Below are 17,336 nucleotides of genomic sequence, written 5' to 3'. Positions count from 1 at the left end.
TGGTATAACGCGAATCTCCCGATGAACGGTGTTTCACAAAACAGCAGCGAACCATTATTGACTAATTTTCAAGGCAAGAGACTATTTGAAGAACTATCGTTTTGAGAGAGGGAATCGTTACGAAACCCTTCAGCTATATTCACTACCTTACCTTCGTTGTTTGTTATGTAAGCAGTATGATATCCGGTTAACTACGTCTTCTGCGTAATCCTTCATTACTTTTCGTGAGGTGTAGGCACAGATATTACTTTTCTGGTTGCTGTTAGTCAAATATAAATGCTCGGACAATTCTACTCACTAGTTCGGTCTGGAGAATTTGGTCCGTCCTCGTTTCTGAGAATGTGGGAACCTTCCTTGACAAGTTCGGCTGCTTCACTTGCCGCGTTCTCGCCCTGGCACAGAGACTATTGATACCGTGATGACCTTACTTGTCATTAAGTATGTCTACAATACTGTACTGTTTAAAAAAAAACCCTAATTTGTTCTGAAGCATATTTCAAACTTCTGCGCCCTAGCTGTTTCGGACTTCCTCACATGCTCCATCTTTTCTGTTTTAAGCTCTTGCCCAGTGCTTTTAGCGGTAACCTGATGTTTCTGCGGTTATAGTTACCTAGAACCCAATCTCGATATCATGATTCGTTTCACTGCTCAAGCTTTTAAGATGTCTATTTACTAGTTCTTGCTTCATGAAAGGTGAAAGTATCCATTGCCCATTGACAAGTTACTTCTCCAGATCTCACCCCTTGACCTGATCGCCCATTGCCAGTAAACCTGTCGTTCCTCACGGCATGTTCAAGTTCCCGCGTCTTCAGGTTTTTTCATGTGTCCCCTATCAATCGAATCTTACGCTGTGCTTATTCCACATCCTCGTAGAAATGATCAACCCCGTGAACGTACCCGCTGAACGTTGGTGCAACAAAATGTGCGTCCGTATACATGTATTTTATTTACCATCATGACCACATTCGCGACCCTATTGCAAGAACTTTGCAAGATCTTTGAACAATCTGTTTTAGCTTTTAGTGGATTGTGAAGCGCACCCCAAGCTATTTATTTCCTTTTTTTCTCTCGGTAGATCAAAATATATCCACCTAATTGCACCGCAAAACTCCCTGCTGTTCTTCCAGCCTAGTGTTTTTCTGAATATATTTCATTTGAAGCCTCAAAGTTTCTTCGCAGCAAAGCCAAGCTTACCCGCTTGAAGGAATTCTACCGGTTTGGGTTCCCCGATCTGATTTCCAGAGGCGGCTTTTCGATATCCAGAGATAAAGCTCCCCGTGTTGCCGTACTTACGTGACTGCCGCTTTGGTACGGTGTTCTACAGCTGGTGAGTAGCGACCGCTGTAGTCTTCAGATAAAGGGGAAAATGCAATCTACTAAGTATAAAAGCAATAGGAACATTATTCCTTTTTATTGCTATAGGGTTTGTCTTACACGCAGGTAAAAACTACCTTCATTCTAAGTTCCTAATTTCTATTAGCGCGACTAGAATTGCGCTGTGAAGCAGAATTCAGTTAGTATACCGCACTGGGACAAGGGTGAACCCCTCTGCCAGTATTACTGCTTCGGGAATGAGCATAACAGATGTGTACTTTTTATTGATACTCAAAAAGATACGTTTCCTTGGTTTTTCGCATTTGTGAAATAGACCGGCGCAGGCTAACAGTACATTAATCATAAAAATCTCTCTTTCTCATGCTGCCAGCAGGCAGCGCTGTAACAGCGAATTCCGATGGTGCCCCCTGTCACAGGCAATGCTGTGAGATATGGTTTCTTGGACGGAACCAGCGCGAACGACCGAGGAAGGAACAAAAGGACGAAAGATGGCCTAACAACGGAAGGGTAATATCAAGAAGGGGGAATATATAGAGAGTAAACACATTCACACTTCTTGATGATAGCGTTTGCTGTTAGAGCAGTGGCCGCCCTTGTGTGCCTTCATCTGTCTGTTTCCTTCGCGCTGATTCCATCTGTTCAACTAGCCGAGCTGGCAACGCTTCTGCAGAGGCATTGTTATAACAGTAACCTCAAAGTAGGAATGCACAGGCCGGAATTTAATGCGGAGAGAAGCTTTACAGGCGTTTTTGCAGAAATGTGCGAGTAACGCAAGTTTATTTATTTATTTCTCGAAGGTACCATCGGAACAATACTTGATGGATGGGCATGACACGGCACTTGGAAGTAGGGTTACAAGAAAATAGTAACAGCAACAAATGAGGTACAGGAGTTATGGGGGCACTTCTTAAATGGCGTGCTAGAAACGGCAATGGTTGGTGATTGCAAAAACTGCAGCAGATGTCATTCTAGTTTCGGGTGGTGCGGAATAAAAACGACTGTTGAAAATGGCTAGTATGGGCACGTTCGGAATAGACTGTCTTGGGGTGAGTAGTGCTGGTAATGCGGGGAGGTAGTCGGACGTAGTTGTTTCTAAGTAATTGTGGGTGAAAGAATTTGTGGAAGAGAGAGAGTCGGGCTACCTTACTGCGAGAATGAGAGTGCAAAGACAACATTCTGCTTTTAACGCTGAAACACGGGAATGGTATGATTAGTACAAAATAATAAATGGAGTATTGTGATTATAATAAAATTGTAGGCTTTGAATCAAGTAAGCTTGGTAGGTGTCAGAAACAGCGTTTGCTTACTCGAGTTTAGGCCGCATGAAAGGTAAACAATCAAGTAATTTTATTGTGGAGCGGCTATGCCAATATTACAGTCAGACCAATTTGTAATAATATAACGTGGGAGGACCTGATCAAGACGCTGCATAAATGGACGCCTTAGTAGATCCAGTAATAAAGTCGCTAACAGAATATCTAGGCTGCAAATAATAGCGACGGCTATGGAATGACACTTGGAATTCCGACAGATGAATACAGTTCTGATGCAGAAATGAGAATTTCTAACCAGCTAACAGTAAAAAGGGGCTTGTATATTCCGGGCTATTCTGGAACCTTCCCGAATGTGTCCGAGATAAATGCAGAACGACTGGGGCCTTCCTGCCCTGCCAGACGAGTATGATTCTTCTTCCCTAAGGCGACTTCAGGGATTTCGGTGCCTTCCCACGCAGCGACAAAGTGCGGTTGGTCCTTTTACTGCAAAGCAGTAAATGTATCACCCCCCCCCTTTTTTTTAAATTCCGGTGAAGCAGATTTACTCGGCGCCACCCCGGGGCTCTTCCTAGCCAATGTCGAACCCTCTTTTACAAGGGTTATCCTAACGATTATTCCCGTCGCCACCACTGATGGCTCTTTCGCAAGTTGCGCAGTCGACTGGAAGCGGCCGTAGCGCCGTTATCAGATGATTTCGGACAATCAACACCAGCGCGAATGGGTGTAAAGTCGCCCGAAAGCCGCCGCCACTGCCGCCGCCGAAAACGTAGTCGCGGCCATTGGCGCTTCTAATTCCACCTCGCCCACTATCTGGGCGCCCCTTCCGGTTGAAAGCAACTTGCCCCGTTGGAACGCCGGCCCGAAGAACATGACTATTCTTTAGCTTGAAAGCCCTTCCGAGCAACATTGGGGCGCCGGAGGCCCTCGTCGACCAGATGGTCATAGTTCATCTGGCGGAAGAATAATAATAGATCTTAATCAGGTCACATATAAAGTATTTCTCTCCCCATTCGCCAGTGTATTTAACGCCTAATCAGGCGCTGATCCCCCATTGCCGGTTTAGGCGGTTTAAGCGTTGCCGGTTTAGGCTTGGGGGTGAAGGGAGGGGGCATGCACGCACAGCAGGGCTTAATGCCGCTACCGATGACATAGCGGTTGGGGTGGTGGGAGATTTTAACGTGGCATACTGATGGCTCAATACACCCGGTCAGCTATCCTTCGTATTAGAGCGCTTTGGGTCTGGTTTGGTGTGTTGAACATACAATAAGATGGCTACGACTGGGCAGCGAAAGGGATACCCACGTGTGTTCCAACTAGTACAGAGGTCAAAGTCCTCGAGGTGTTACCCCGCTATGGGACGGACGCATGTCACTCCCGTGAAGGAAGAAGAGCTGAAACTTAAGACGCGTTAATGAGCGCGAAAACCACGGAAATCCGCTGACACCACTGTTGCCGCCTTAAGTTCTAGCTGGTCGTGTAGCTGCGAATCCCTCCCAAATGAACGGCAACTGACCCTCTTGGAACGCCAACGTGGGCCCATATCACACGTTCTGCTTAAAGATCTTTCAGAGCGACGTGTTCGACAGTATCTTTCTCTTATAAGTGCCCGCTCATGACCGGTTACCGGTTTATGCGCGCACGGGTTTGGAGAGATGGGCAGTTGGGGCGAGGAGGCACGCGCAGCTATACGTTTCATGCTCTTGCTGATGACAGGTTCAAGATGGACGTCAAACGGCCCAATGCGACGGGTCCGTTGTCCTCAGAGGCAGAGTAGATTGGGTTGGCGTGTTGCACAAACAGTAAGATGCCCACGACACGGGAAGGAAAGAGACAGCTCTACGCTTGTCCGCTAGGATAAAGCTTGGGTATTTCCAAATTTAATTCGGTAATTGGCCGGGAAGTATGCTCAGTCGTAAAGTACAAAGAAAAGTGTTTTGCTTCGTGCACTCCGTGGAGGGTGTGCTGCTTTGCAGGTCGTCCTTCTTGACAGAGTGGAAGGGCACTAAATTTTGTATTCCCGCGTGGATCCTGCGGCCAGCCTTGTAAAACAAAAGAATCGGCAACATTGGGCTGCATGGGTGGTTTATTGCCTTTAAGCGAAGCAAAAAAGCCACCTTCAGCTCAAATATACGCTGCGTCAACGCGAAGGCGCCATTATGCGATAGTCGTTATGTAGCCGTGAGAAGCGTCTATGGACAAACATGTTTGCAAGATGTTCAAAGAACCTCCTTGCGTAGCTAGTGCACTGGCATCAAACGAGGGCTCTTAAAGCGAAAGCTTTCTTAGTGGGACCTATTGTATTCGGTCAAGGAACTAATGCACTTCACCATGGACCGTTTGGCGTACCGAAAGGCTCTGAGAAGATCTCTTGAGTCTTAACACAGTGAGCGTACGCGAAACCAGGCTTACATAGTGTCAAAATGGTTAATAGAAAATAGCCAACAAGGAGTGGTTGTAGATAAGACAATACAGATATTGATCAAATAAGAAGGAGTACAATAGAAAACCTTTACCTCATAAACCACGTATCGTTATATCATCCCTATATGCGTTTGCTAAGTGCGCGTAAAATCGTCGCATGAATTAGTTCTTTGATTGAGGTTTGGGTATTTGAAGACTTGAACGTCGATGGGACGCACTTTCAACGAAGGTTAGACTCACTTCTAGCGAAGGTGTTGATGGAGTTTTGATGTTAGAACGCTTAAACGCTTCTCACAACTTTCTTTTGGAAGGGAAGGCAATTTTGTTTATAAATACCTTGATAGCGCCCTCTCTGCCTTGTGTATCAATAAAAACTTTAAAAGAAACCAATTAGTATTCACGTGTTCGATTATTCAATTATGTACTATACAAAAAGAAACAACTATCCTACTTCGACGATTTCTCCACCCTGGGACCACATTTCCAGCGAAGCAAATTATAACAAATCGAATTTATTAGCTCGATTCTCCACTCTTCTGTATCTTTCGTGTTTCACAACGAGAAGGCCGTACCTGTACAGCATAAATATTGTTGTATACATACTTGCAATAAAAAAAACCGCGGCGCTACGAAAACTCATCGATATTTTCATGTTATACTCACTTGAACAAAGCTTCGCATTAACTCTAACAAAATGTGGTTACCTAGAAATTTTACTCTAAAGAACGTACAGAGCTGCAAACCAATGTTTTATAGACAGGCCCCCAAAAGGGGACTCTCTATTACTAAAAAAAGTTTTCTTGTTCTCGGGTAAATCTTATTGCTTCTATAAGGGCTGTGTGTCTCGAACATGATAAGGTTTCCTTAAATCGTATAATGGGTTCTTTTTTTAAACAGTTCCGTACATATTTTATGGAATTTCAATGACTCTTTTTTGTGGTTAAACGTAAGATACACTTGATATTTCTTGATTATTTTTGTCTACTATTCTATTTTAGTGAATGATGCACTAATTTCTTTACTTAATGTTACCACTTCTTTTACTCGATAGAACTTTACAGCCCGGATGATGCATGTGAAGAAGTATGTTTTGTTTTACAAAACATTATAGGCATGTTACTTACCGATGTTTCATGGCAGTGTTCCAGACACCAAATTGAAGCTCCCTATCCTGAGTATTACCAGAAATTGTGCATCAACAAGACGCACAATCTCGCTTCAAGGTATCTGACTTTGGCTTAAAATCTGTTTTTTTTCCGGCAGTTCACTGACGGCTGGAAGGTTTTCGACAGGACCTAAATTGCTGCAAAGAAATCTTTCAAAACTTTACGCTCTGAAGAATTTAGAGCATATTGAATAGGTAATAAACTCCTCCTTGAGCATCACGGTCCGGTGCAGAGACGATTGAAAAAAAAAAACGAAATACATAAATAACTCCGCTGCGATTTTTTACTAAACACAAACCCAATCAGACGTCAAATACCCAGCAAGGTACTGGGTGGGAGCCCGAACCTTTAATCTACTACCATTATATTGGGAACTCTAGGCGCTGTGCTTAACGCGACCAACATTTAGCGAAGACTTAGCTACACTAGGGAAGGTTGCATAAAAGACATGGTAATAACATAGAAAACGATGAGCTCCTAACGATATTGTTGACAGACTGCGCCACAGTTAGTTAACTACGGAGGCTGGCTCCAAAAGGTGAGCCAACCCTTCTACGACAATTATTCGCAACAACCGATCATTGTATTTGACTAAGGGTCAGAAAAATTATGACTGCCGGTACGTCTACGTACTTACTAAGAATAGTAGAAGCATAGGAATGAACATGAGAGCCAAGTGAATAAGAGTACATGTAATGGAATGTGTAAAAAAAATTACCTCCAATCCACTCTGTGAATGTGTTTGGAAAGCAAAGCTGTAAACGGCATTCACAATGATTACCAATGCGACGTCACATATTTCACTCACGTCGCTGTACAAATAGTGAAACCAGAGAGAACTGAAATGCACATAACCACACCCTCTACTACTTCAAAGAAATATTCCTGGTAAGGTTAAAGAATGCATGATGCATGAACGGTGGTTGGTTGAATTGTATTTGTGGAGCACATGAGTGTAAACTTTTTTTTACAAAATTAAAGCTCAAACCCGCTGTTAGACGATCTCACTTCTCTGTCTCTGCCGTCAAGGACAGAGGCGACGACATCGGCTGCAGAGACGGGGGAGGAGCAGAAGGAGGAGGAAGAGGCGCAGGAGGAGAAAATACTTCTATTCAGGTTTCTAAACGGCCCATAGTGCGGCTAAGCGGAGTGGTTCCTTCTTCCCTGTAGCCAATATTCACTCCGCCCCACCTGTGCTCTGTCCACCAGCTGAAGCTGGGGAGGCAGAGAGAGGCTGGGCAGCAGCATCTCCCATGGCTCTTGTTCGGTAGTTGACAGAAAGAGAGCAGGGTGTACAGGGCAAAAGTCGCAGACCCCGAGTATGTTGCAGAGTGTTCCTACTTTTGAGCAAAATTTACATAAGCGTCTTGCGATTACGGTGCATTAGGTAAAGACGCGCAGGGGGGGGGGGGGTGGGGAAGGGGCCGGAATATATGAAACGTAGGGTAGTTTGTTGTTCTCTGGAAAGGTCAGGGTAAGGCGAAGGAAGGTCTGTCTCTGAAGCCGATAATGCCAAGCGAGTGTGACACGCGAGTGAATGTCTTCATGCAGCTCCATAGCACGGGGGCAAAAGCGCACGCTTGTTGGTGGGCGTATTTGTTGCCCTCCATGGAGCGTGAGCGGGTGTCCAGATGAGGTGAATGGAAACGTTTTGGCAGTGGTTTTTTAGCACTCGCAGTGCAGGCCGGGACACCCAACCCGGCTGGTAATTCCGGTAGGCTTGTTGGTAATTGATTGATTGTAGGGTTTAACGCACCGACGCAACTCAGGCGATGAGGCGCGCCGTAGTGGAGGGCTCCGGATTAATTTTGACCACCTGGGGATCTTTAACGTGCGCCGAAATCTCATACACACGGGCGTTTTTGCTTTTCGCCTCCATCAGAAAAGCGGCCGCCGCGGCCGGGAATCGAACCCGCGACCTCGTGCTCAGCAGCGCAACGTCTTAGCCACTGAGCCACCGCGGCGGGTGCTTGTTGGTAATCGGTGACTACGTTCCGAACCCCTGGTTGAGTGAAAGCCAAGGCGATGGCTGCCTCTTCTGCTGCTGTCATGTCTTGGGTCTTGAGTGAGGCACACGCAAGGAGGTTGGTTACGGAGGTAGCCACGATGGCGGCGTACTGCTGCCCTGCATGTTGGGAGGCGTTTGTGTAGATAACTGCATGATCCCCAAAGAGGGTGGTGTTGAGCGCTTGAGCCCGTGCTTGCGGCGGCCCTTGTAGTGTGAGGGGTTCATATTTCTAATCAGAAAGAGTATCTTTAGTTCTTGTCGCCGAGAGTCCGGCAGTACATCAAGGGGAGATACATTCTGTGCTGCCCAGCCAAACTGGTGAAGGATGCGCCAACCCGCCGCAGGTCTGCTCAATCGGAGCTTCTGGTTAGAAAGATTTCCCTGTATCAGCTCCTCCACCGTGTTGTGGACCCCCCGCTAAGCAGCGCCGCTGTGGACGCACTCATAAAAAGACCAATGGTCTGCTCAACCGCCTTTTATTCATTACATAACGCATATTTCTGTCCTCCTTGCTGAAAAGAAGACAGGGGGTTGAAATAAGGGATTCTCGAGAGGGCAAATGCTTACATTAATTGAAAGGAATCGGATTTCTTGAAGTCTCACTTCTTGGTGGCTACTCGCCTGATCATGTGTATGATTTATTGGTGCTGTGTTTGAGGCGCTGCAAGGATATGTCACTCTTGGTGTTGTCCAGAAGATGGAGCCCCAGGATACTGATGGTGGGCCTTCGAGTGATGGCCTGGCCATCAAGGAGTATTTGAATGTGTTCCTTGGCGTGTCGTTTGACGTGAGGGCGAACGACAAGGAGCTGAGGTTTTTTACGTGAACACTGGAAGCCACAGGTCCATTGGCGTACTAGAATTGAGATCCCATGGGTTGGTGTGAGCTTCCTTTAATCGCTTTCGCGTGGCATTCAGCGAGAATGCACGAGTTAAATCTGTAGATGTGCTTCGTGAGTGCACCACTTGTCCTACCAGTCTCCGCGTGGGCTCGTAGCTAAATCGGTAAGTCACCGGGTCTTGCTTTGTTACTCTGTTAGTTCCAGGTTCGATTCCTGGCGGTGCAGTTAATTCTTTATTTGTTCGCGGAAGTTTTCTGATGACACCAACGGTCGGGAAAGAACCCTTGGAGGGTAGAGTTAAAAAGCTTTGCTTTAAAAACTCTTGGTGAGGGACCGAATGCAGTTATGTGTGCTGTTGAGGTTAGTGCAAACGTTAGTGCGAGTAAATGCGTGGGAGGCCAAGGTTGTGCTAGTCTGGGAGTTACTGCTCGTGCAAGCATGCTGGGGTGACAAAACATTATTGCTGCCAAAGTGGTCGCGTGCGATTTCCCCGACACATTTCCCGCCAACCGAATATTCGTGCAGGGCGTCCCTGTCAAAAATTTTAGCAATAAAGGACTTTATACATTCGCCATTGTTTTTGTTACTATGACACTTAAAATGATTTTTCGGTTGTTTTATGGCTTCCAGCTTTGAAATTACAAGTCAAAGTGTCGCTGTAATGTCACCAAAAGTGCCATTCGGGGCGAAGCAGGTAGCTTTCTCGGTTGAGACAAGAAACGATTGTGTTATTTAGTCCTCTCTGTAAGCCTCAGAAACACAATTATGTGTGCCTCTACATCCAATAGTCGATGGCAACTAACGCCTGGGATATGCACGCACACGATGAACGATTTTACGAGGTCCTCCTTGTGCACCGGTTTTCCTAGCACTCTATTCTAGCGGTTGCCGTGAGCAGTGCGACTGCCGCAAAAACGTTCTTGTGTTCTTTGCGGAAGGGGTTTTTGTTTTTAAGCCAATTTCTCGAGTGCATGCTCGAAGCTAGAACGCACTATATTACTTCGTTGCTGCCCCTCAGCAGTCCTAACTTTTCAAAGCAACCCACATTAAAAATACCGCATTCACCAGGTATTGCAGTGCCACAACAAGCTGTAGCTGCCAAAAGATGGAAGGAAGCCCGTCCAACCTCGGTCCCGGGCCTTTCGTGGAGTTAAAGGAGCACAGCTACCGGGAGAACCTGACGGCCATGCAGAGCGTACGCTTCCTGCGACCGTGCTGCGAAGGCGATCAACACCTTGACGTCGGCTGCGGGCCGGGCAACTTCCTCCAGGAGCAGCTGCTGCCGCATCTGCGGCCATGCAGCCGCTTGGTTGGCGTGGACAGTTCTTGGGAGATGCTGGACTATGCGAGGCGCCATTGCCGAGAGCCCGAGGTAGCCTTCGAGCATTTGGACATTGAGCGCGGAGAACCACAGGCACTCATTGACAAATACGGTCAGTTTGACCGCGTTTACTCCTTCCTCACATTTCACTTCGTGTGGGATCTAGAGAGGGCGTACCACAATGTTAGCAGACTGCTAAGAGACGACGGAGAGTGCCTGGTCACTTGCTTCGTCAGGACAGGCATCACGGACATGTGGAACAAGGTCTTCAGCAAGCAGCAATGGAGGCCTTACATGCCAGTGAGTATTCGTGCACCGTTGTTAACGCTATTTTTTCCGGCAACTATATAAAATATTTGCAATTATTCCTGAGTACAACCCCTCAGCACTTGGTAATTCAAAGCCGGCTATAGCAGCATCATATGTTTTCATTTTTAATCTCCCGGAGGGGGGGGGGGCAGATCTCAATAATGGACTGATTGATTTCACAAGTGATTAGACAAGTCGCCCACGAGCGCCACAGCAGGGTAAATGAGAAATTCGTAGCAGTAGAATGGAGAGTTGGCAGAGTTGGGCGCTTGTATTGTGTCTTCTTTACCTCCGTCTTAGTCGTTTTACGCTGTTCATTCAGCCATTCAGGTTTTCCGAATGCCTTACTTTTAAATGCAAATTTGGGCCTGTGCTTTTTGTGCTGTTAAGAGTTTTTTATGCGACACATTTCCTTTGTTGTTGGGTAAAGCAGCCCTGGCACGAACCCTTCAAACTGAGATAACTGTGCCAATACCTCCGTTTTTTTTTGAAGTTTGGTATGAGACTGGAGGAAGTTTGATGTGTAAATGTTTTGTGCCTTGTGCTGTAATATTATTTACTCTTTGCACGCGGAGAGCACCGGAGAATGGAGCACCTTTTCGACAAAAGCACCTTTCTGATGCGATGAGGGCTTGGCAGTGGAACTGGTAATATCAGATCGCGTGCACCAAACGGCGCATCGCAGGCTGCCCACCACTCTAGGCGCTAAGTGTGTGTGGTCCTGCCTATTTGAAGCAATAGAGAGTATGCGCCTAGGTGGCAGTTTCAATGAGATCAGGGATACGAGGTCTACCATTCTAAAGAGGATTACCTTAATACCAGGGCGAATAATAAATTACCTCTTTCACTAGTGATAACTGTTTTGGCCGAGGGTTTCATTCTTGAGAGCGGTCGGCCACGCTGCGGTCCATGTGATACTGACGCCATGTGGGGCGCGTGCATCCAAGAGAGAAAGAGAGCTGGAAATGAAGAGAACTTTATTTGGCCATAAATACAAGGCCTACAAGGATCCTCTGCCGCGCGCAGTCAGCGAGGATGCTGGGAGTCCTGGAGCTTTCTTCGGCATACTGGAGGAGGCGTAGTTGAATAGAGACAGAGAAGGAGAACAGAACAGGCGCTTACTGTCAGATGATTTTTTTGTTGAAAAGAGATAAGTACCTTCACATGCCCTGGCTAGCAGACACGTGTTCTATCCGCACGCGAGCCCTCCAGGTGCCGCAAGTACAACCGTGCTGCCGCCACAGGGCGCCACACCTCACTCTCCGTTATTTCCCTCTTTTTGTTCTCCAGTAACCTTTTCCTTTAATTAACGAGAAATCTTGTGGCGCGGTCGTGGCATGCTCGTGTGTGAAAAGCACCATTCACTCCCACAATCGGCGCAATGGCAAGCGAGAAGGGTAAAATGCCTTGCTTTGTTGTTGTTGTTTCTTCGTTTATCTAATGCCTTGTTTTCAAAAATGTCTGGTGCTTTTAAATGCAGAGCATTTCTTTAACTCACGATGTAACCCGTTCTAGTTGTCCATCGTAGTCCGCACCCCTCCCCCTACACTATATAAAAAATTAATACTTACCGGCGCCTGGTTTCGATCCCACGACCCTGCGGGCGGAACGCAAGGTGCATGGTGCTCTACCCACTGCGCCACAAAGCCGACACAGAATGGAGGGCTACGAACGCTCCTTATATCCTTGACTCATTCAAACTACGTCAAGAAGCTGCTGATACAACGCATTCACTACCTGTGGGCGGAACGCGAGGTACATGGTGCTCTTCCCACCGCGCCACAATAATCATACCCACCTGCTAATAAAAGATGTCACGTGACCACGTAATTACGTCTCCTCATTTAATTGCAATACAACAACCAACAGCAATAAGTGCAACAACATTAACGTAACGCAAACTACTTAACGTCGTGCGCCCCCGGAAATGCTCTGCATTTGATCGTGCCCCTCGCGAGGGGGATGTGTAGTTTCTGCCGCAGCAAGAACCAGGCGGCCTCCTGCGCAGTTTGTGGCGCATACCCACTTGGGGGATTGGCCAGGATCGTTTCACTTACTACATGCCGGTTACGGCAGGGTTTGACTCGAATTTAAAGAACCTAAGCTTCAAGTAAACAAAGAGGTTTACAAATTTTTTAAGCGCACACTAACCCGTCCGCCGTCCTGGCCCCCGGACACGTGACCACAAGACATGGGAATACAATACAGAATTGTCTCGCACGGAATGAAATAAAATTTGTGACGCAAGGTAGCCCGGTGTGGCAATGAGTCCAGCAGCGTCCAGCTTGTGGTTCACTCTGTTCCCCTCCTTTCTCGGTTCGCCCATTCAATTCTATTTAGCCGAGTTCGCAAAGATGGCGAGCACTCTTTTGGGCCTGTTTATACTTATCGATCGAGCCAGTAGTGCGAGGCTTGAGCGACCGGCTTGTTTTCATTTTGTGTTTCAAACGTTGGTTTAGCGCGTTTTATTTCGCTTTGCACCCGCAAAAATTGAGCGCACGTGTACTTTTATTTAAACGAACGCTTCAGACACGAGTTGTATACTTACGTTCTTCTTCATATAAGCATATATCTTGCTGAACAACGCGTGACGTTTAGCCTGTCGGCTGCATTGAAAGACATACCGACCGACGAAATTGTTCCTTTTTAGGTTTATTAAGGCTTTTAACCTTGCGCACCCTAGGATCTCCCTCTCTCATTGCTGCGCTACACACCGCATAAATTTCCTGGATGATGCAGTTACAGATTCTCATGGCAGGCCTCAGACTAATCTCTATAGGAAACCTAGAGACACGCGCCAGTATTTGCACTTCGAGAGCAGCCATGTCAGGCACTGCAAGACGGCAATATGTTATGGCTAATCTCACCGTTTTAGGCGAATCGGCACAAGCCAAGCGGATTTTGATTCTAACTGCAGAAAACCTAAAGCAGCGCTCTTGAATCAAAAATACCCAGAGCAGGTGATCGACGACGCGTTTACCCCAGCTAACCAGTTAAACGGCACGGAAATTCTCCGTAAAAAAGCTCCGAAACCCAACCCAAAAGCAAACTCGTTTTGACCGGTTCGTCCTCTTCCCTGAAAGTTGCATCCATACTAGGGAAACATCACAATATCCTTGTTAAAGTGAACGCCTATAAAGAATATTTCCCGAGTCGCCACGCGTTGTCTATAGACATAGCAAAAATTTGGGTGATGTTCTCACTAAATCCAGCATCAACTGACCACAAACCATTGGTTGCATGCCCTGTAACTAACCACGGTATGCGCACAAATGACCCCCGCACAGCGCGCCGCTAGCATGGCTTGAAACTATTATATTATTGTAAAAGAGAACTTTAACGGTGACTACACCAACGTCGTATACCTGCTGGAATGCACCCTCTTCGACAAAAAATACATCGGGCAGACTGAAACACCCTTCAGTTTGATGTTTAACAATCACCGCTCTCATGCGAAAACCTGCCCTGCAAAAACGCATCACGATAGCGAGGTTCGTGAGTTCTACCTTATCTATAAGTTAAGTTACCGTCGTTTGGCATCAGTGAAAGTTATAGGAAACTGACGTGTCTTTCCTTCGATTAAAATTTCGCCTTGCGCCTTCTCCTCCCCTCTCTCGTTCTTTTTGATATGCTGGAATTGTGCATTCTGAGGATAGTGTTATGCCTGTTTATTTCTTTCCCTCGATAATATTCTCCCATCAGTTGGCGACCCCCCCCCCCCGTAGACGGTTATAGTTTCGTTGTAGCACCACGTTCTTTAGCACAGTGGCTTCACTAAGACAATCTGACCAGCAAGTCTGGACATTATGTTTTGTGTAGAAGGCTGCTTTACCATTGTTAGCTTTGGTACTCTCACCTTGTCATCTATTATTGCAGGCGAGCGTGTGCAATCGCTTTCTTCTCCTTTTCCATTTTTGCATTTCTGTTTTCAAATATTAATTGCTGACCGCCTCGGGGTTCCCTGAACTGGTACCATGTGCCGACTAGATATGTACTTCCAGGTGCGCGTCATGTGCGTGCACCTGTCTTCTGTCACCTTTCTTTTCATGACCTGCTTGCTCCTTTCTTTTTTTTGCTGCTGTTTATGCTCTTTGCATAGCAGTGTACTCTCATTTGGTGTCAAAACTCCCTGTCAGACTTCTTTTTTGCGCGCTAACCTTTCCTCCCACCACCAGAAGCCAAGTATGGACATCTCTCACGTTTCATTCACATGACTCTAATTCTTTGAACGAATGTGTACGGCCAGATGTGCGCCATATGCATGCATGGGTATATCTTCTTTCGACACCTGTCTTTGCCCTCTGTTGCCACGGGACACTGAAAATAGCAATTACCTTGTTAACTATTTTGCTTTTTTCTCATTTCGTACCACGTGACTATGATTTCTTGTTATCTTTTTTCCCCTCTTCCACTTCTTTCATTTTTTTTGCTGCCCACCAACCATGATCTGATTGTACGAACTCTCCCTTACCTTGCCCTGCCCACTGCCTTGCTACATTTTCTACATATAAACCATGAAACCAACTTATTCTGTAATATGAAGAAAGGAACATCCGTAAACTTTCATTCGCGGAGAATCGTATGCGCTTGCATACACAAATAAGGATAGACAAAAACAATAAACAAAAAAGACAGAAAAGGGGAGGAAAAAAAACGAGGAAAAGTTTTCGCTACCCTATAGCAATTGTTCAGTCCAATAAGATCTTGCCCGGCGCTCGCTGCCGGGCCTTGTTCGGCGTCTTTCCGTCGCATATTCGCTGCATGTCGCTTTTATGGTCGCTTTTATCGTCAGCCTTGCGATTTATTAACGATAAATTGAAATAAAAGATACTGCAGCTTAAATTATATTCTGGCCATCTTTAGCAAGATTTCACAACGCATGGATTGATCATTCGTGGCCATCACCTATCCTTAAGAACAAGCTGGATGCCATGCTTTTTCACTGATTTCAACGCGCTGATTGTATGTGCAGGACCTGAGTGGGATGCTGTCCGACCGGTTCAGCTACAACGCCCCCGTGCCGTGGGAGGAGCTGAAACGACGGGAGAGGAGCGCCGCCACAGCCGCTGGGCTGGACGTGGTGGCCTGCCACTTCTACTCCAGCCAGTGGGTGTTCCCCACGGCGGAAGCCTGTCTCGGTGAGTGCGGCTCCTTCGAGCAGCGAAGTTTGGTTTCTGACCCGCCGCGGTGGCTGAGTGGATAAGGCGTAGTGATGCGGTGCACAAGGACGCGGGTTCGATTCTGGCCTCGTCGGCTGCTTTTAGGCGACAAGCGAAAACGCCCATGTGTAGAGATTTCCGTGTCCGTTAAAGATCTTCAGATGGGCTGGACCAATATGGAGCCCTGAACTGCGGTGAGCCTTATAGCGTAATTGCAGTGTTGGCACGCTGAACCCCATAAATACCAGATTTCGGTGTCTGTTTCCAAGTGACCCTTAAGGAAAAGAAATTAAAGCTGACTCTCTCATCATTAATGCTTTCATTGCACGGGGCTGTTTACTGCAATACAGCATATCTAGTAAAGGCAGGTTGGGGTTACTTCAGATTCTTTTTCGTCGATATGTGCGTCTTCCGAGTGGTATACGCCAGGCGCGAATCCTACTCGTTGTAACCGCTGGCGCGTTGTTTGCGGGGAGTGGCATCAGCTGCTGGGAGCGACTGCCGCTTTCCTGGAAGAGCGGCAGTTTTGTCTTCCCCAGATGGGCCGAAACGTTCTTATTTACTTTTGTTGACTTCGCGCTAAGTGTCATTTCGACAATCAACGCCCTATCGCGACCGTCGCTGGATTTTCGGATAAAGGGGCAATAAATGGTCTCGCACAAAAAAAGAAAAACAGCTAAAGCACACCGCGATCGCCGATACTCAGTGCCAAAGATATTGATAACATAGTTTCCGTCACTCGTGGCTCCGCAATGAAAATATAGGCGACTTCGCGCTTTGAAGAAGGAAATTCACGCCCCGGCGGCTCAAAAAATTCCCCCAATATTATCTGTTGTGCAGAGTTGCTATAAACAGCTAGCATCTACACACCGGGCATGCAAAACTCGAAATAGTTTAAAATAACTTGTTACTGCACATTTGTCGATTCATAGGTGCACCTATTTTAGGCCCCGGAGTTAACATAAAAGTTCTGCAGGAATTCAGAGAATTACCTACAAATGCGTAGCATTCTTATGCCGCGTGTCTTTAGTGTGAGTGTTTACACTCATATTTTTTGGTTTTGCTATATCCTGTACGACCAATGATCTCAAGTTACGCTATTATAACGAATGAAAGTGGAACGTTCACGAAATATACATTATTGTGGAATTACAGGGCGTTAGACAGTCCGCCATTGTCTGTATTTTTGTTTGTATTTTCTTATTTTTTTAGTGGTTCAAAATTTCTTTCTGTCATATCATTTAAGCTGAATAACGTTTATTTGTGAAACCCGCAAAATCTGCATTACTCGGGAAATGCAGTTCGTTATACGGTTTACAATGTTTCGAACTTTTTAAAATATTATTCTTATTTTATAGTTTTTCAAAATTTCGTCCGACCAATTTTAAGGTATTGTAACGATTATATTTGGAAGTTTCGCGAAATCGGCATTATTGCGGAAACGCAGGGCGTTACAAGGTTCGGCATTTTTTTAATTATTTTATACTTTTGGTTTTTTTTAA

The 17,336-nt window shown here is 46.2% G+C and overlaps 1 protein-coding gene and 1 long non-coding RNA gene across 4 annotated transcripts in view; one reads left to right on the top strand and one right to left on the bottom strand.

Moving 5' to 3' along the window:
* LOC144168852 (uncharacterized) overlaps positions 1-17,336 on the bottom strand; it is a 223,233-nt gene that overhangs the window by 170,034 nt on the left and 35,863 nt on the right. The window lies entirely within an intron of this gene.
* The window catches only part of LOC144168850 (juvenile hormone acid O-methyltransferase-like), an 89,477-nt gene that overhangs the window by 46,519 nt on the left and 25,622 nt on the right, over positions 1-17,336 (top strand). For all 3 annotated transcript variants that reach the window (XM_077697837.1, XM_077697839.1, XM_077697838.1), the window contains exons 2-3: positions 10,114-10,666; positions 15,648-15,813. In XM_077697837.1, the coding sequence (XP_077553963.1) occupies positions 10,114-10,666; positions 15,648-15,813 (719 nt within the window). The remainder of the gene's footprint in view (positions 1-10,113; positions 10,667-15,647; positions 15,814-17,336) is intronic.

The sequence above is a fragment of the Haemaphysalis longicornis genome, unplaced genomic scaffold, assembly GCF_048455015.1.
Source record: "Haemaphysalis longicornis isolate Haplotype H1 unplaced genomic scaffold, Haemaphysalis longicornis Haplotype H1 scaffold_2, whole genome shotgun sequence".
Taxonomy (NCBI): Eukaryota; Metazoa; Arthropoda; class Arachnida; order Ixodida; family Ixodidae; genus Haemaphysalis; species Haemaphysalis longicornis.
This window is presented reverse-complemented; position numbering and strand designations above follow the sequence as displayed.